At 62.2% G+C, this 17,580-nt stretch overlaps 4 protein-coding genes across 7 annotated transcripts in view; 1 reads left to right on the top strand and 3 right to left on the bottom strand.

Annotated features, from left to right (window-relative positions):
- Positions 1-40: 40 nt before the first annotated feature.
- NPRL2 (NPR2 like, GATOR1 complex subunit) lies at positions 41-4,021 on the bottom strand. 2 transcript variants are annotated; one of them, XM_088061686.1, is made up of 11 exons: positions 3,912-4,021; positions 3,150-3,241; positions 2,506-2,674; positions 2,170-2,278; positions 1,751-1,887; positions 1,378-1,475; positions 1,255-1,291; positions 1,006-1,099; positions 814-931; positions 466-608; positions 41-164 (listed from the first exon to the last, which is right to left on the bottom strand). In XM_088061686.1, exons 1-11 carry the CDS (start codon positions 3,960-3,962, stop codon positions 97-99), a joined length of 1,116 nt encoding a protein of 371 aa, XP_087917812.1. In that variant the 5' UTR covers positions 3,963-4,021; the 3' UTR covers positions 41-96. The 2 variants fall into 2 exon arrangements, with proteins under 2 accessions (XP_087917812.1, XP_005522237.1); XM_005522180.3 differs by lacking the exon at positions 3,912-4,021 and adding an exon at positions 3,408-3,581.
- Positions 3,299-5,508, top strand: CYB561D2 (cytochrome b561 family member D2). Of its 2 annotated transcripts, none has more exons than XM_088061687.1 (3): positions 3,299-3,410; positions 3,935-3,972; positions 4,122-5,508. In XM_088061687.1, exons 1-3 carry the CDS (start codon positions 3,329-3,331, stop codon positions 4,623-4,625), a joined length of 624 nt encoding a protein of 207 aa, XP_087917813.1. In that variant the 5' UTR covers positions 3,299-3,328; the 3' UTR covers positions 4,626-5,508. The 2 variants fall into 2 exon arrangements, with proteins under 2 accessions (XP_087917813.1, XP_005522238.2); XM_005522181.2 differs by lacking the exon at positions 3,299-3,410 and adding an exon at positions 3,686-3,859.
- A 172-nt stretch (positions 5,509-5,680) lies between these two features.
- Positions 5,681-8,445, bottom strand: TMEM115 (transmembrane protein 115). Its single transcript, XM_005522182.2, has 2 exons — positions 7,570-8,445; positions 5,681-6,860 (listed from the first exon to the last, which is right to left on the bottom strand). Exons 1-2 carry the CDS (start codon positions 8,421-8,423, stop codon positions 6,653-6,655), a joined length of 1,062 nt encoding a protein of 353 aa, XP_005522239.1. The 5' UTR covers positions 8,424-8,445; the 3' UTR covers positions 5,681-6,652.
- A 2,240-nt stretch (positions 8,446-10,685) lies between these two features.
- CACNA2D2 (calcium voltage-gated channel auxiliary subunit alpha2delta 2) overlaps positions 10,686-17,580 on the bottom strand; it is a 209,029-nt gene continuing 202,134 nt past the window's right edge. For both annotated transcript variants that reach the window (XM_088061671.1, XM_005522184.3), the window contains 15 exons: positions 15,386-15,483; positions 15,125-15,215; positions 14,931-14,993; positions 14,723-14,826; positions 14,539-14,637; positions 14,353-14,447; positions 14,074-14,121; positions 13,640-13,711; positions 13,326-13,478; positions 13,156-13,208; positions 12,995-13,050; positions 12,785-12,908; positions 12,191-12,300; positions 11,893-11,981; positions 10,686-11,300 (listed from right to left, as the gene is read on the bottom strand). In XM_088061671.1, coding sequence (XP_087917797.1) covers positions 11,172-11,300; positions 11,893-11,981; positions 12,191-12,300; positions 12,785-12,908; positions 12,995-13,050; positions 13,156-13,208; positions 13,326-13,478; positions 13,640-13,711; positions 14,074-14,121; positions 14,353-14,447; positions 14,539-14,637; positions 14,723-14,826; positions 14,931-14,993; positions 15,125-15,215; positions 15,386-15,483 — 1,384 coding nt within the window. In that variant the 3' untranslated portion in view covers positions 10,686-11,171. The remainder of the gene's footprint in view (positions 11,301-11,892; positions 11,982-12,190; positions 12,301-12,784; positions 12,909-12,994; positions 13,051-13,155; positions 13,209-13,325; positions 13,479-13,639; positions 13,712-14,073; positions 14,122-14,352; positions 14,448-14,538; positions 14,638-14,722; positions 14,827-14,930; positions 14,994-15,124; positions 15,216-15,385; positions 15,484-17,580) is intronic.

Here is a 17,580-nt window from a genome sequence, read left to right as displayed (position 1 = left end):
GGAGTGGCCGCAGCCAGCGGGGCGCTCCGGGGACACCGGGGCGGGGGACAACGGGGGACGCAGGGGGACACAGCTCTAATGAGGGCCATCGCTGCGTCACTTCCAGCACACGATGATGTTGGGGTCGTTCTCCAGGCGCTCATCCAGCTCCTTGTAACTCATGCCTGGGGAGTAAGAGAGCGGGGTGTTAACAGGGTGTGAGTGGGGTGCCTGGCAGCGGTGTCACAGGACTGGGAAGAGTCCCCAAGCCCTGCCCCTGGCAGCATGGGCCTGGCAGCCTGGCATGGAGAAGAGCCTGGCCCACAGTACCCTCCACAGAGTCCCCTCCCCGCAGTCTGAAGCCTCCCAGAGGGGTGAGAATCCAGTACCAGTGCACAGCTGTGGGCAGGCAGACATTCCCGAGTCTGCCATCAGCCCTGGGGCCCACACAGAGCAGGGGATCCTATGGATCCTATGGGTCCATACCGGTCTTGCAGCAGATCTCGTCGTAGCTGTGGCAGCCCGTGTACAGCCGGGCTGGGTGGCTCCGCTCGTCCCGGGCCACCTTGACTGGGTATTTCTGGAGCCGCCGGATAAGGCCCTTCATCAAACCAAACTGGATAAGTCTCCTGGGGATGAGGAGGGAAGAGACTGGGGACACAATCCTCAGGTGCCAAATGGCCCAGCTCCCCACAGTTCCATCTGTTACATGTGCCCCACCACTGTGTCATGTTTCCTACACTACAGACACAGGGGTTGAGTACTTCCTGCTCAGTCTCTCTGCCACCCCCAGCATCACCATAGCCCTCAGGGACCGATCAGGAGGGCTCTGACCTCTCATCCACCCTCTGGAGCTGCAGGGTGTAGCGGGAGATGAGGTCTCGCACGGTGGTGCCAGGGCTCAGCCCACAATACAGCTGGAAGACGTCCCTGAGGCTGGCTCGTTTGTGCCCTGCAAGGACAAGTCACCAGTCAGCTGCCCTGTTCCCCTGCCTGGGCCAGCATCCCCAGGCAGGGTCATTGTACCTTGTTTGGTGACATAGGACAGACACTCTTCCTGAAGGCACTTGTCATCCACTAGGTCCTGGACCTTTGGCGTGGTGCAGTAGACATTGGAGTACTGGAGGGTGATGGAAAACCAGCTCTGCTCAGCTGTGGCTCCGAGAGACAGGCCGGGCCCACTCCAAGCCTGCTGTTCCCCCTCCACAGCCACCCTGATGGCACAGCCACTGCCCAAATCCTGCTCACAGCCCCAGGCACTGTGGCTTGACCCACCTGGAGTATGGAGACAAGTGTGACAACCCCGTAGTACCTGCAGATGGACAGGAAAAGGTAAGAGGCGCTCTCTGGCAGCACCCACCCCCCTCCTCGGGCTGTCCAGCCCCTCCAGGCACTCACAGCAGGTTCTGCACAGCGATGCGCACCAAGTTCAGCTCCACATCGGCTTCTGCCGAAATCTTCTGGACGTGCCGAAATCCATCAATGTAGGGCAGGATCTGGGAGGGCAGGAGGCAAGAGTTAAAAGGGCAGAGAGCAGTGAGGCACCACCCTGAAGCCCATGCAGCTCCTCTGCATCTGGGAGCACCTGGGATGGGTAGGCTCCACCTTCAAGGGCCCTTTAACCTTGTGCTGGTGAATGATCTGCTCACAGGCCCAAGCACAACATGAGAGCAGCACCAAACCGTGCTCATTAACGTGGTTATCTCCAGAACAGCCCAACTCCCCCGATGGTCTGGAAACAGATCCCCTTCAAAGCGTCAAGCACACAGACCTGCTGTGTGGTGAGATCCCACTGGGAGTTGAAGAAGTCATCCTTGTCTTGGGTGAAGACAGGGACATCGTACTCCTGCACGATGGGGGGGTCTGGGCGCTGCTCAATCACCTTCAGGTGGATGGTGTTTGACTCATCTGCCCAGGAAAAGGGGAAGGCTCAATCTCCATGGAAAACAGTTCTCCCTCAGGAGCTGGCAACCATCAATCCCAGGACACCACAATGCCACACAGAACAAGGTGTTTGCAGCCCATAACCCCATGCCACCATCCTTTGGAGCCAGGCAGGGCAAGACAGGCTCAGGCACCCCCACCTCCAAGCAAAGACAGGCAGGGAGCTGCTGGAAACAGCACAGACAGAGCCAGCCTGGGCAGGGAATGGCCCAGCTGTCTCCCAGCACTGCACTGTCCTGGCCATACCTATGGGCAGTGTGCACTTCCCTTTGGCATTCAGCTCCTCCAGCAGGATGGTCATGATGGGAACCAGCTTCTGTTTACTCTCCTCATTGGAGATGAATCCACTTTCCAGCTGAAGAGAGAAGAAAGTCAAGTCAGCACCTCCCCACTGGATTACTGGCTACAGGAGCCCAGATCCTGTTCTCCTTTAAAACTGAAGTGATCTGTAGGAAACCAGCACAATCCCCTCCTCACTGTAAAACCAGCCCCTGTCCCAGCAGTGCCCAGTGGCCCCCAACATGCTCCAGGACACTACTGAGGTGCCCACACTCTGTGGGGTGGATCAGGAGGCAGCCTCACCTCGAGGGTGGTGAGGTAGCCAGCCAGCTTCTTCACAATGGGCTCCAGCGCGCAGGCCTTGGCTCTGGCGTCGCACACAAAGCCCAGGTTGAAGAGCAGAGCATTCCGGCTGTACTTCTTGTGCTCGATGCACACAGGGCAGCCGATCAGCTTCTTCTCCATGGCCGTCCTGTGGGGAGACACCTGTGACCTGCATCTACACCCTCAGGAAGGCTCAAGTCCCCCACAAGGATGGTTCCCAGTCGACTCTGGAGGTAGGGGCTTCTTTATATTGCAGGAATAAATGATGTCTAAGCCCTACAAGCTCAGAGTGCAAATCACAGTCTTGAAGAAGGAGGGTGGGGGGGTAAAGAGTCAGACCTCAGAAAAGGAAACAGACTTCTTTTGAAACCAGCACAGCTCTCCTGACTGGTCTGACTTTCTCGGATTTAAGGCTGGCAGAGCAGCAGATGCAGCACCAGCCACCTCCAAAATGTGACCACCCACCCTCTGCACGGGTACCTGGGGGCACCGCAGTGACCCTGCTGGCCACGGGGCCAGAAGCCCAGCGCGCTGGCACTGCCACAGCACCGAGCTGTGCTCCGCACCGAGCCCGGCGGGACAGCGGCTGCCCGGGGCAGGCCCGGAGCTCTGCCCGCACTCACACGGTGATCAGCTTGTTCTGCAGCTCGGGCTTCGTGATGACATACACCTGGATGGTATCAAACAGCTCCCGGGAGATGAAGTCCTCGGGGACCTGCGGCGGCACAGGAGGCTCCGTTCCAGCCGAGCCCCGTCGCTCTCCGGGGAGCACCCACCACCACCCCGTGTCCCCTTCCCCTCCATGGGCGCTGCCACGGCCCAGTCCCAGACCCACCCCGCCGCGGGCAGGCGCTGCGGGTCCCGGGCCGCTCGCCCCGCACCTGGTAGGTGATTTTGGGCCCCAGGGTGGGGTGGAACTCGCTGAAGAACACGCACTCGATGCGGCCACCCATGGCGGGACGCGGAGCTGCCCACAGCCCGTAGCCCAGCCCCGCCGGCCACCGTAGCGTCGCTACCGCTGAATCACACGGCAGCGCGGCGGGGGCGGGATCTCATATATTGAGCGACAGCACTTCCCGCCACTCAGAGGCAGTGCAGCGCGGAGAGGGCGGGCCTTAGTGCTGATTGACAGCCCACCTCAGCCAATCGGAGCCCGCGCCGCGGCCCGGCCATGTCGGCGGCGGCGGGTCCGCCCGGCCGGCCAACATGGCCCTGCCGGCCGAGACCGAGCCCCGCCTGTATCGCTCGCTGCGCGTGGCCGCCGGCGCCGCTGCGCACCTCGTGGCGCTGGGATTCCCCGCCGCTGTGGCCGTGCTGGCGCGGCCCGGATCCAGTGAGTGCCGGAGGGGCTGGGGGCGCTGGGAGGGCCGGATGTCTCAGCTCACCTCACCCTGCGCTTCCCTTCCAGGTCTCTTCTCCTGGCACCCGTTGCTCATGGCCCTCGCGGTAAGTGCCACCGCCCCCGTCACCGCCCCGCTGCCGTGGGACAGGCAGGGGCCATGCTGGCGGAGCCCCGGGCGGTGGGAGCCGAGCCCCGGGAGCCACGGCGCAGGGGCGTTTGGCCGGTGCCAATCTCGCTGCCCTCTGCCCCGCAGTTCTCGTTCCTGATGACGGAAGCGCTGCTGATCTTCTCCCCGGAGACCTCGCTGCTGCGCTCCTTCTCCCGCAAGGTCCGAGTGCGGGCGCACTGGGCCCTGCAGCTGCTCGCCCTGCTCTGCGCGCTCCTGGGGCTGGGAATCATTACCTACAACAAGCACCTGAACGGCAAAGGCCACTTTGTCACCTGGCACGGGCTGACGGGGCTGCTGGCCGTGCTGTACGCCGGCGGGCAGTGCGCCGGGGGCGTGCTCCTGCTTTACCCCAAGCTGATGAAGAACTGGACGCTGGCCAAGCTGAAGCTGTACCACGCAACCTCAGGGCTGGTGGGCTACCTGCTGGGCTGTGCCAGCCTGATGTTGGGCATGTGCTCCCTCTGGTTCACCACCACGGTGACCGGTGCCTCGTGGTACCTCGCCATGCTGTGTCCCCTCGTCACCAGCCTGGTTATCATGAACCAGGTGAGCAATGCGTACCTGTACCGCAAGCGGAGCCAGCACTGAGGGCTTGGTGCTGACCTGAACTTCCCAGAGCGAGCTGGGTCTCCCCTTGCAGCCCCCCTGCTCGCACAGGGTCTCCTTGGAACTTTGTTTCTACCTACTTGTCTTTCATTAGTCCTGGATTGTCCATAGTGTCTTGTCCCTGGGGAGCAGCTGCGATGTGTCTGACACCTCACCCCTGCCTCAGTGGGGAAGTTCCCCAGCACAGGTAAAGCTGCTGGTCCCTCCAGCAGCTTGGTGCTCAGTGCTGGGAAATGGAGGGCTCACTCAGGATTCCTGCTCCTTTCCCTTCCCACGCAGGGCTGGAGTGGGCAGGACAGGAGACATCCTGGTGAGGAGGGCAGGGAGGCCCTTCTCTCCCAGGAGGCTGCAGCAGGCACCATGCTGCCTCTGCCCCATGAGGGCAGCTTGGCCAGGAAAGCACAGGACACGGTTGTAGCTTCAGCCCTGGCAGGGCTGGGGCAGGGTGGTGGCACCTGAGCAACGGTACAGCAGCAGTGTGTCCCCATGGCACGGGCATTCCCTGGGATCAGAGCAGGCAGCTCTGCCCCACAGCCCTGGGTCGGGGCACCCACTGCCACGCACAAACCCCTCCTCCGTGGGCTGGGCTCGGCCTGGTAGGGTGGGGTCAGTTTACAGAGCAAATTACTGAGCCGGGCAGTGAACCTGCAGTCAGCAATTCGTAGGGAACAGCGTGAGCGCGGGGGGGGGAGGTGCAGACATGGGCGATGAACCCTTGGGAAGGCAGGAAGAAACCTTGCTGGCACAACAGCCTTCCAGCACGCTTCCTGCTCCCGGCAGGGCTGGCGAGCTGGGAGCAGCTCCCAGGCTGAAAAATTCCTCTGTATCCAGAGCTTTTATTCAATAAAAATTTCAGGCAGCTAGAGTGCAACAACTTCTCTTTACTCCTTGGGCGGGATGACTTTCGGGGTGCAGATTTCCCATCTCCTGCTGGGAGCACCTGGGAAGAAACCCCCCAGCCTTCTGACAAGAGCCCCCGGGGGCTGCTCTGGGCTGTGCCCCCCACCCTGCCCATGCTCTGCTGCAGGAACCAACACTTTCAAAGAACTCTTTATTGATACCCAAATGTCTGTGTTCTTCCCATTTGACAAAACCTTCTCGTGTGGTCCTTTAAAAAAATAATCATGACACTGCTGATCCACATCCCGGGCTGGGAATTGCCCACTGGATCAGGAGCTGTGGAGGCTGTCGCAGGGAGCATCCTCTCCAAGGAAAAAAAACCCTATCAACACGGAGGGAAGGAAAAGAAAGGGAGAGCCCATATTCTACCTGCAGGAAAGAAAACCTGCTGCCAGAGGAAGCAGCTAGAGCCCCACTGTAAAATTAATTCCAGCTTCTAGTTTAATCTGGCAAACGGATTAGCCGAGGAGCAGCCAAGGGCAGCAGCCCTTCGCAGCGGGAGGGGGCAGGAGAGGAAGGAGAGAATCCCCACCAGAGCTGGCAGTGCTGGGGCACCACCATGAGGGGCTGGGTGGCCTCTTCCTGCCCAGTGTCCTGTCCCCTCCCACCCAACAAACTTCTCACCGGTCCTGGCAAGCTCCTGCTGGGGCGAGAGGAGGCTCCCCACAGGAAAGGCATTCAGAAAAGAAACCCACCAGCCTTCCCACTGCCTCAGTTAGGGACAAAACTACCTTCAGAAAGGAGAAAATACGTGTTGAGTGCTCTGGCCGAGCCCTGGCACAAAGGAGAAGCTGACTTCGATCCCACAAGGGCCAGCACAGCAGCTCGGGGCAAGGATCAGCCCCGTGTCCCTTTCCCAGAACAGCCCCCACTGCCTGCACCGACTCCACGGCCTGTCCTGCACTGAGGGGAGTGGCTCCAGGAATTCCTGTCCTCACGGTGGTGGCAGTGTCCCTGTCCCGGGTGCCCGGTGCTGGCCGTGAGCAGCAGCGAAGCGTTGGAATGAGGTATCCCCCTGTCTGTGCCGGGAGGAGTCCCTGCTCCCGGCCGTGGGGGACACGAGGGGGATTAGCAGCTCTCCAACGGAGACAGGGCGGGAAGGGGGCCGGTCACAGCTGGGCCGGGGCGTCCTGGAAGCTGATGAGGTTGGACTCCTGGCCGGGGCTCTTCCCAGCTGCGCTGGGGTCGGGCAGCAGCGGGCTGTCGGCTTTCGCTGCTGCTGCTGCCGCCTCCTCCTCATCATCCTCCATGCTGGGCCAGGCTGATTGGTCCTCCACTCGCTTCAGCCGCTCGTTCAAAGCCTTCAGGGCCAGCTGCCTGCAGGACAAGGGCACGTGGGCAGGTTAACCGCGGGTCAACAGCTCTGCCCCATGGGGCACTGTACAAGTCACTCCCTGGCTTCTTCCCAGCAGGAAAGGGTGGATTCGGTAGTGCTGGGGAAGACCTGGAGCACCTAGGACTGTTCCACAGAAATCCACTCCGGCTCCAAGACTACTCACACAGAGCTTTCATGCTGCGTGGTGCAACTGGAGGCTGTCAGCAAGGGGAGCTCCAGGAATGGGGAATAAAGGCATAAAGCAGGGCAGGAAAAAGGGAGTGCCAGCACCCTGTCCAAACCCTCCTGCCAGAAGTCAGGAAGGCCAGTGCTGGAGGGCTGGGGTGTGGGGCTGACTCACTGCCCTCCCCTGGGCCAGGGTGAACAGGTGGAAGGCTGCCATGAGCAGGGGTTGTTGCCACACCCGGCTGTCCCCCTTTCTTCTGCAGGGACCCCTAACCCTGTATGCCCTTTTTCCAGGATCTCCTCTGCCTTTCCATTGCTGCCCCACGTCTGGAAGAGCAGGACAATATCCCACCAGTTCCCTGAAATGATCCTTACCACCTCCGTGGCAGGGCAGCCCCCAGCAGACCACATGAAGAAGGCCCCTCCTGAGCCCCTGCACCTAAATCTCCCCCCTCCTCCTCGTTTGCATTTTAAGCCATGCCCTCGCTGTCCCTAAACACGATCCCCAGGGAGGCCAGGGGGTACCTTCTCCTCTCGGCGTCCTGGGGGTCTGTCCCCGGCAGGCTGATGGTGATGGAGGACGGGGCACCCACGTCGTAGCGCTTGACGGTCTTACGGCACAACCGCACCTTCACCAGCACGCTGTGCACCAGGTTGGCCACCAGACCCACCACGGGCTGCAGGATCTCGGGGAAGAAAGTGGCAAAGGCGAAGTGGTCGCTCATGTCTCCGCGGCCTCTACTGTGCCGCTGGTAGAAGCGGAGATAGACCCAGCTGGAGAGGAGCCCGAAACCGTACGAGGCTAGTACATTGCTCTCGACGAGGGCAGCGAGCCGCAGCAGAGCCAGGAGGAGGAGCAGGAGCATGGGGACAGCCTTCATTCTGACCTGAGGCACCTTCAGTACCGTGCTGTCCCCCATCGTCTGCTTGAGGGCCACCAAGACCCCTCCGAGGAAGCCCAGCCCGCCGTGGATGCGGACGGCGAACAGAGAGTCGAGGTGGAAGGAGGCCACATAGGTGAGGAAGTAGGCGAGGGCCGCCAGGAGCCCCACGGAGATGTTCACCACGGCGAAGAAGACGAGGAGCTCCAGCGCGCCCCAGAGGGGCTCCAGCAGGCGCCCGGCCGCCCCCAGCGTGGCCAGGCTGGCCGCCAGCCCCCAGACGCGCTCCTCCACCAGCCCGTGCGTCAGCAGCGTCCACACCCAGAAGTTGGGGGGCAGGAGGTAGCCGGGCGTCACCCCCAGCCCGTAGGCCGTGTCCAGCCCGAAGGAGAGCAGGTACAGCAGCACCACGGCGGCGCTCAGCGACTTCACCACCACGCTGGTGCCGGCCAGCGCCGCCAGGAAGTGCTGCCGGGCCACCGGCAGGTACCGCCGCATCTTCGGCCCCCCGCGGGCGGGACGGGGCAGCCCCGCGGGGGCTGCCCGGCCCCACCCGCCCGCCTCCCCGCGCCGGGCCCCGCGCAGCCCCCGGCCGGCCCCGGCCCCGGTCCCTCCCTCCGCCGCTGCCGCGGGCCAGGCCGCGCTCAGACCCTCTGCTGGGCCAGGCCGGGCGCGGACAAACAGCGCCGCTGCGCATGCGCGGAACGGGGGCGCCGGGGTGGGGCTGCCGCGGGGCAGGGCCAGGGCGCCGCGGGGCACGCCGGGACTTGTAGTGCGGCCACGTTGGCAGCGCGGGGTGGCGCGGGACGCGCGGACACGGAGCGGAAACGGGAGGACATGGGACAAACGAGCGATACCTGCGTGGGGGGGACACGGACACAGGGGGACACGGCGGGACATGGGGGAGAGCGGTGGCACAACACGATTATGGGGCGTGAAGGACGCAGTCATGGGGATGCGTACATGGGTGCACAAATTCTGGGAAATGGGGATACGGACACGGCTGGGGCTGGGCACGGGGGGCACTCGGGGACATTGACCCCCTGAAATGCACACACGGGGACACGGGCGCGGAGTGGGGCGTGGGAGGGGTGACAGAGCCCTGAGGGGACACAGGAGGATGGAGGGCTGGGTCCCTGCTGTCCCCCAGCCCCTCCTGTGCAGGGTGTGGGGCTCTGTGAGCCCACGGCTCTGCCGTGTCCCTGCCTGTGCCGTGTCCCTGCACCCCGGAGGTGCAGCAGGTATGAGGACAGTGTCCCACCTGGCAGGAGCCCCCCGATATCCTGTGTCCCCCTACATGCTGTTTCCCCCCAACCGTGCCCACGTCCCCGGGCAATGACGCAGCCACCGCCTGTGAAGTGAAAATATGAACATTATTTAATAACTGAGTCTCTGTAATAAACCATTTGAAAATATTTTACAAGGAGTCACACGCACGATATCTTACAAATTGTCTTTTTGTTTTTTTTTTTTTAGTTTTCCAACTCTTCTGTACAAAAAAAAAAAAAAAAAAAAAAAAAAGAAACCCAAAGAAATGAAAAATAAATTAAAGAAAATGAATTAAAAACCCAATGCCTTTGAATGAGCAGAGAGAAGCTTTTGGGTGGGGACAGGGAAGGAGGTGACCCCGGCGGGACGGGGGGCCCGGGGCCACGCCGCCCCTTCGTCCCATTGGTTTTTAACTTAAAATAGACTATATATGTATATATTTATAGGTATGTATAGTGGTGATTTTCTGGCAGAGCACCTAACTAGACTACAGAAGTACACACACTCCCGGTAACACAGAGCCATCTGTTCAAACACGGTTCCCAGAGACAGTAACCAAACACACACTGAAAAAGCTACAAGCAGAATGACCATTAATTAACCCCAGCACTAATTAGCGCCTGGCGCCCTCCCCAGCCCCCCCGGGGTGGCCATGCCGAGGGGGCTTCCCCTGGACCCGGTTGATGGGGTGGCTCTGAGGGGGGTGCCCCGGAGGGGTGAGGGTCCCCAAGGCTGCCCAGGGACCCCCGGCACTGCCGGGAGCAGCGGTGGGAGAGGGGAGGCGGGTGTGGCACCCCGGGATGTCACAGCTGTCACCCTGTTCTGGGTCCCTCCAGCCCCGCGGCACTTCTCCTGGCTGGGTTTGTGGGGTGCCAGGGCTGAGCAGCCACGCCATTCCCCTCCTTGGCACCCAGTGGATTGACTGGGGGGGACAAGACCCCCACCCGAGCGCCCCGGTGGGAGCCCCAGCCCCCGGGGCACCGCTGCGTGTCCCCGGGAGCAGCCCCAGGCACGGGCACAGCCCTCGTGGGGATATGTGGCACGTCCCGCTGCATTTGGCACTGGAGGACGTGCGCCACGTCCCGCGGTGAGGCGTGTGGCGTGACCCGCTCGGGGACACAGGACATGTCCCCCAGGGGACAGGCAGCACGTCCCCCCGGCCGCTGCGGGCTCTTTGGCAGGGCAAGGGGGTCCGGGCGGGGCTGGGGGTGGGGGGCAGGGCTGAGCGGGCAGGATTCACAGTGATCTGCAGAACGGAAAAGAAACAAAATACATTTTTTCCCCCCTCCTTTTCACCCCGCTATCAGTGCCCCAGAACGGCTGAGCCCAGCGCAGGGACCGCGGCTCCATCGTGTCCCGGCGCAGGCAAAAGCCACTGCCCCCCGCCCCTGTCCCTGCTCGCCCCCAGCCCGCAGGGATGCTGGAGCTGCCCCACACGCCCTGGGGCCGGCACCGCTGGAACAAATGATACTGACCCGCACAGTCAAGTCCTTTCTTTCTTTCTGTTTTTTTTTTTTTTTTCTTTTTTCTTTTTTTTCCTTCCCCTCCCTCCCCCCATTTTTTTTTCACTTTTTTTTTTTTTTCCCCATGTGTCCTCGTTGCTGACAATAAATCCCGCCGGTCTCCAGGTGAAAATGTTGGAAACTCGATGTAGAAAGATCTGCTTTAAAATCTTCAGGCTAAAAAAATAGGCGAGGTGAATGGAGGGGGTCGCGGGCGGAGGACACCGACGCCACTTTTCCAAGTCCGAGTGGCCGGGAGGGTGCGACGTCGGGGCCCCGTCTCGGTCCCCGCTCTGCCGGGGAGCCCCTGCCCGCACCCCGACTCTTCTTTGGCTGCGGCCGGTGGGGAGAGCGGGGCGGCACCGTGGGGGTCCCCGAGGCGGCGGAGGGGACGTCGCTCCCGCTCCACCGGGCCGGGGAGGAACATGGAGATGGAAGTTGAAAGAAAAGAGAGCTGGCGGGGACGGCCAGGGGGCTAAAGGCAGGCGGCCGGGGGCAGTGGGTGCCGGCTGGTGCTGGAGTAGAGAAGCAGCAGCTGCAGCGAGAGCAGGACCCCCAGGGAGGGGGAGAAGGAAGCCCCTCGGCCGCAGTCTGAGGTATCTTCCTGAGTGGGTGAAGAGAGAGGGGCCGTGGGGCACCCCCAGCAGTGCCTTGGCACCCCAGGGGCACCCACTGCGCTGGTAGGGGCTCCTGCTGCCTCCCTGCAGCCCTGAGAGCCTCCTGCACTACAGCACAGCCCCCGGGAACGACCCCTGGTGCTGCTCTCCCCGGGACCCCCCTGGCTCTGCTCTTCACCCCAGGAGGGGACCCCAGTGGGGGTCCTAGGGACCCCTCATAGCTGTGATCTCCCCAGGGAATACACCAGGGCTCTTGAGTCCTCCTCTCTATCCTCCCAGGGCTCCAAACCCCTATCAGAAGGGTCCCCCCACAGCACTGCACCCCCAGGGATCTCCTCATGGCTCTGCTCCCCCCAGGGGGGACACTCACCTTTCCATCTCCGCCTCAGGGTTGAACCTCTCAGCTCTGCTCCGCTGCCCAGGGGGAACCCACTGCCCAAATTTCCCCCAGAGGAGCACCCCATAGGGGATCCCACAATGGCTCTGCTCCCCCCACCAGGGGATACCCAGCGTCCCCATCCCTTCCCAGGGGCCAGCCCCAGTTCTGCTGCCCCCCTGCTCCCCCTGCACCCCACGTACTGTTGCATTGTAGTCGAAGCAGATGTGGGGGCCTTTCCGGTAGCGGGGCCTGTCCACCAGCTCACACTGGTTGGGGTCCCTCGGGGGGGCTTTGCAGGTCAAGGAAACCACCAGGAACAGGGCAGTGGAGGCTTGTAGAACACCCCCAGCCCCTTTGGCCACAGGCCAGCTTTTTCCACCCCTGCCAAACTCCACAACTCCACATCTTTGCCTCCTGCCTGTCCCACAGACACCGTGTGTCCCTCCACCCCACTGCCACCACATCTCAGTGGGATGCAGCTGAGACATCAAAGGATACCTCTTACCTCTGCCTGCAGCAGCTTGACAGACTCACACTGACTGCAGATAGGCTTGTCAGCCACCACGAAGAGCAGGTTGGTGTTGGCCAGTCTCTGTGCATGGAAGAGCCTGGGGGGTGCGAAGGCAGTGGGACCCCACTTACCCTGTGCCCCAATCCCCCCCAGCCGCCACTGCCAGCCCTGCAGGCTGTCATGACTGTCCCTGTCCTCCTCACCATCCCTGTCCCCAGCTTCATCCCTATCCCTAACCTCATGCCTGTCCATATTCCCACCCTTGTCCCCAACCTCATCCCTATCCTCATTCCCTGCCCTGGTTTCCCTCCCCATCCCCATGCTGAGGGGCTGCCCAGGGACTCAGCACTGATGGGATTCCAGAGCTTGGCTCCACGCAGAGGATCCCCGGGGACACCATCAGCCACAGCCCGTGGGGACACTGCTGTTCCTCTCTGTCACCCCCTCCTGGTATCCCCCCCTAAATGTGGCACAGCATCTCCTATTGCCCCCACACAGGCTGCTGCACTGGGATCTTGGCAAAGGCAGCCTCGGGGGTGTCCCCAGCCCTGCCAGGGGTGGGACAGTGGGGATGGACCCACCTGGAGCAGTTGCCGCAGTCGATGATGGCGTTGTAGGTGGCGTTGACGGTGCTGAAGTAATACTGCGTCTGCTTCATGATGCAGCTCGTCTCCCTGGCCTCCATGCCGTCCCCCACCACCTCCTCTGTGCCAGCACAGCACTGTGGGCCAAAGGCCACCAACCCCCCCAGCCCCTGCCCACCCCCAGCACAAAGCTCCCCAGGGACTGACCCGTCTGGAACCAGCTGCTGTAGGTGAGGCTGTACAGGAACTGCTGGAACAGGGACCTGGGGAAGCAAAGCGTGGCCACCTCAGGTGTCCCAGTCCCAAGGACAAACCAGTGTCACTCCTCAGTGGGAATGGCCCCAGGGAGGGGACATGGCAGGACTCACCAGGCTGCGGCCGAGGTCCACCAGGCGAGGCTCAGGAGATCGGCCACAGTGGGCTGTGGGCAAAGAGGGGGCAGTGAGCCAGCAGGTCCCCATGAGGGGTGCTGGGGACACACTCACGGGTCCCTGAGCTCCCAGACCACCTGGAATGCACCATCCCTGTGGGTGCTCACCACGAAGACGCCGCGGGGCGCTGCGCCCGTGTTGCTGGGGGCCTCGGGGGCACAGACGGACTGGAAGTCGTAGGACTCCTTGCGAGCGTAGAAGGAGTTGTTGTAGAGGGCAGACATCAGGTTGGCATCCACTTCGCTGAAGAACTTGCCCACCTGAAATGGGGACACTGAATCTGCACCCAAATGCCACCTTGACATGGGACTCCCTTGAGGGGACTCAAGTGGGGCTGTGTCACACCACCCATGACACGAGATCAAGGGTCTCAGCTCCTCGTTGGCATCCCACGCCCACGAGAGCTGTGGGCACCGCTCACCTGGTACCAATGGTCCTCCTGGTTGGAGAGCACCAGGAAGCCCCCATCATCGATGAGGACACAGATGAGGTCCTGGGGAAGGAGGGCAGCGTCATCCAACTCTGGCCATGGCCAGGGCAAGGCAGGACCAGCAGGGTGGGGGGTGGCAGGCTGTCAGGCCAGGGGGCCAGCGCTGTGTCCCCAAGCCTCAGAAGCATCTCAGTGCCAGAAACACCCGTGCTGGGTGCAGGGAGCAGGAGACACCACCCACCCTGGGAGCTGAACAGTCCTCTCAGGGGGTCCATGGGGGCAACCCCCAGGCATTCGCCCCTGCAAGGCAGGCTGAGTCTGGCTGAGCTTGGGGAGCAGCAGGGGACAGAATGGGTGCACAGGTGGGGTAAGCAGGGGACATGCATCTCTCATTCCATGCGCCCCCACCCCTGCCCACCACCCACCTTGTTGTTGGCCTCACAGTCCATCTCACAGCTGCTTGAGGGGTCACACTGTCAACCAAAAGCAGGGCAGAAAGACAGGTTAGCTGGATGGCCATCCCCCCAGAGCTGTCCTCCCAGCCAGAAGGGGACATGCAGGGAGGATGACCCTCCAGAGGCTGAGGAACAAGCCTGCTGTGACCATGGGCACCATGCCCCAGCAGTGCCCCCTCAGCAAGCAGAGCTCCCTCCCTGTCCTGTCTCCACCCCTGTTCCCTGGCTGTGCCAGCCCCCAGGACGTACCCGGCGGGTGCCCAGCTGGTCACGGTCTGTCCGGTTGCTCGCCAGCACTTTAAACTTCTCAGCCCAGGCCTCCAGGTCCAGCTTCACCCCCACCACTGGGGCAGTGGGGAGATGGGGTGAGCTGTAGCCTGGGGGGGTTGCAGGGACCCCCCAGCCTAGCACCAGGGCAGCCAGCTCCCTGCCTACCTGCAGGCTTCAGAGTCTTGCCCCCGATGCTGAGCTCCACAGCGGTGCTCACCAGGATCCCAATGGTGTTGTTCTCCAGGTCCAGCCCCCGGTAGCCAGCTGTGGAAGGCAGGGGTGACATCAGGAGACACGTGGAGCCAGCAGCAGCCTGGGTCACACCCTGTTGCCCTGAGCTGGCACCCACCATCCCGGTAGGGTGGCTTGAAGATGTAGCCCTTGTTGTCCAGGCTCCTCCGGTAGAAGCTGGCGTTGAAGGGCTCCGGCTCCTCCTCCCAATCATCTGCGGCCCTGGCAGGTAGAAGCCACAGCCATGACTGTCACTGTCATCTCTGGTCCCACCAGAGATGGCCCCAGCAGGAGCAGACACGTCACTGTGCAAGGTAGACACTCACTTGTTAGGGAAGACACGGGTGATGCCCCCGTCAGTGGCTGCGAAGACAGCCAAGAGGCTGTACCTGCAAGGAGAGGGGCCAGGTACGCCAGCCATCAGTGGGGTTTTGCTCTGCCCCCACCTCCACAACCCGCCCCAATCCTCATCTGCCCTAAGACAGTGCTGCCCACCCTAGGCCATCTCCCTTCCACCTACGTGTTGAGGTCCTGGTCCTTCCAGACTTGCTCCACCAGCTGCTGTGTGATACCCGTGTCCAGGATCAGGTTGTGCAGAAGGAAGTTGTCACCTTGGGAGTTGGAGAGGAGGAAGAGGTGAGAGCTGACTCTATGAGGGCCACCCATATCCCCTGCCCAGGACCCCAACCCCAGCAGTTTATCCCCTGCTCCATCTCCCCCTGAATCCCCGTCCACCCCCAGCCCCCCGGCAGCCCCCCCACCAGCCATCCCAGCTACTCACACTGCTTGGAGTCTGGGGTCACCTTTTCCATGAGGGCAATAAAGTTTTCCAGGAATTCGGTGTTGTTATCCGACAAGTCGAGGTCTTTGCAATACTCTCTGGGGTTTGGGGGACAAGGTTTGTCGTTCGTGGGGATGGAAAAGGTAAGGTCAGTTCTCCCCCGGGGACGGCGGGGTGGGGCTGGCTGTGCTGCCAGCACCCAGGCTTGACAGGGACACAATGGTGGTGACGTGCCATCTCTCCTGGGAGTGTCACCCCACCAGGGGAGCTGGCTGTGGGCATCTCTGCAGACTGCCCAGTACCCAGCCCCTGCTGCCTGCAGTGCCACCCGAGAAGCGTCACACCAGTCACCGGGCCTGTCACTGCCACAGGCACTGAGGTGCCATCACCTCTGCCAGAGCAAGGTTTGATGGATCCTGGTTTGCCCAGAATGGCACAACACCGAGTCCATCTCTCCCCATACTGGTGGGGCTACTGGTGGGACTGGGTGCCTCTGACACCGTACTTACCTGTGGGGCCAGGTGTGCATTGCTATGCCCAGCCTGCCCTGTCCCTGTGGCACCCCAGGGACTGGGGGCTCCTTTGTGGGTGCCAGCAGGGATTTGCCTTGGGATTCTCCACAGCTGCACTGGCAGCACCAGGCAGGCACTCAAGGCCGCACCTGTGCCCTTTGCACAGACGGTTGGGTGCTGGCTGAGCCCCAGCTGGTGGAGATGGGTGCTCGCCCATGGGCATCACTGGCCCTGAGACACTCCTGGGACAGGCAGTACGGTGGGTGCCACGTCCCTGCTTCAGTCTGGAACACCCTGAGCGCGGAGTCCCAACCCCACCAATGCCAGGGACAGCTGTAACCTGCTGGTCACCACAAGATTCTGACTGGGTGGCACAGTTAGTGCCACCCCAGTGTGCCAAGAGCCTCCCACCCTCAGCAGTGTGGCTGTGAACAGTGCCAGGGTGCTCAGGGCTCCCCCACTCACAACCCCTCCGCCAAGCTCCTGACTCTGCCAAAAAACCTCATTAAGAGGACAAACCTTGCAGCAAAGGGTGGCAGGGAGCATGCCCAAAGGGCAGCTGAAAAAGGTGAGGCACTCTGCCCAACTCAGCCCGGCCCCTCAACCCCTGTTCGGGGGGGAACAGCCACCTAAATATCTCCACCGACACGCACAGATACAGGTACTCACACACCCACGGGGGACGGGGAATATACGGTTTCTGAAAATCTCCAGCGGCCCACGGGCGCGGCAGCACCGGCAGCAGATCATACAGTCGCCCTGGGTGCCGGGCACACCCCGGCACACGGCCCCTGCCTGCCCCTGCCCACGCCGGGCAGCACCCACCGCAGCCAGGGTGCTCATGGAGCTTCTCTGGGCACAGCGAAGGGCTCCCCCTGACCTCCAGAGCCCGCTGTTTTCTGCAGCTGCACAGTCTGCAGAGCCCCAGCCCGGACACTGAGCCCATCACTGCAGCCCGAGCAGCGCAGTGGGTGCAGACCCACCCCTGGGACCTTGGGCTCGGGCATCCCCTCCCTATCCATCCTCCAGGTGTGCTTACAGGCCAATTTTCAGTAGCAGTTTTCCTGTTTCTCATTCACACTCTGCTTTGGCTCCCACGTGTCCTGGACTTCACCCCCACTGCCCAGCAGAGGGCCTGGGGACTAAGCTCCCCAAAAAGGCCGGGCTGCACAGTGACTGTCCATTCGGGGCTGGTTTACCCATAGTGTGAGTGATGCTGTGGGCTGGGAAGGTGGGGGGTACGCGCAGGTGGCCGTGCTGAACCTCAACCCACTGCGGTCCCCAAAAGCCGCACTGGCAAAACATCCCCTAACAGGACGTTTAGCTGCTATAACGACCTATCAGATAGGTGATTAGCTGGTGACGTTAATTAGGGCTGGGCAGAGATTGCACTGTAGTAGTGGGAAGGGCAGGGTGCTGGCAGAGCCATGGGGCTCCCCGAACACCCCACTGAAGGATGGCCCTTCATCCCTGCTAGGTGACAAGCCTGGGTGCCATGGCCCAGGGGAGGGGACGTATCTGTCCGTCCTCATATCCCCAAAACCTCTGAGCATCCCAAATCTGAGCCGAAACCCCCCCTTCCTTCTCCCTCCCCCCCCCCCCCCCCCCCCCCGCAGCCAGCACGACTGTATGATGCCGCCGCCGGCCCCTCGCTCGGCAGGGATTTTCAGAAACTATACCTAT

Source organism: Pseudopodoces humilis, chromosome 13, assembly GCF_049639895.1.
Source record: "Pseudopodoces humilis isolate 2021_Gansu_Grassland_sample_001 chromosome 13, ASM4963989v1, whole genome shotgun sequence".
Lineage (NCBI taxonomy): Eukaryota > Metazoa > Chordata > Aves > Passeriformes > Paridae > Pseudopodoces > Pseudopodoces humilis.
Note: the sequence above shows the minus strand (reverse complement) of the source record. Positions and strands in the feature narration are given on the sequence as shown.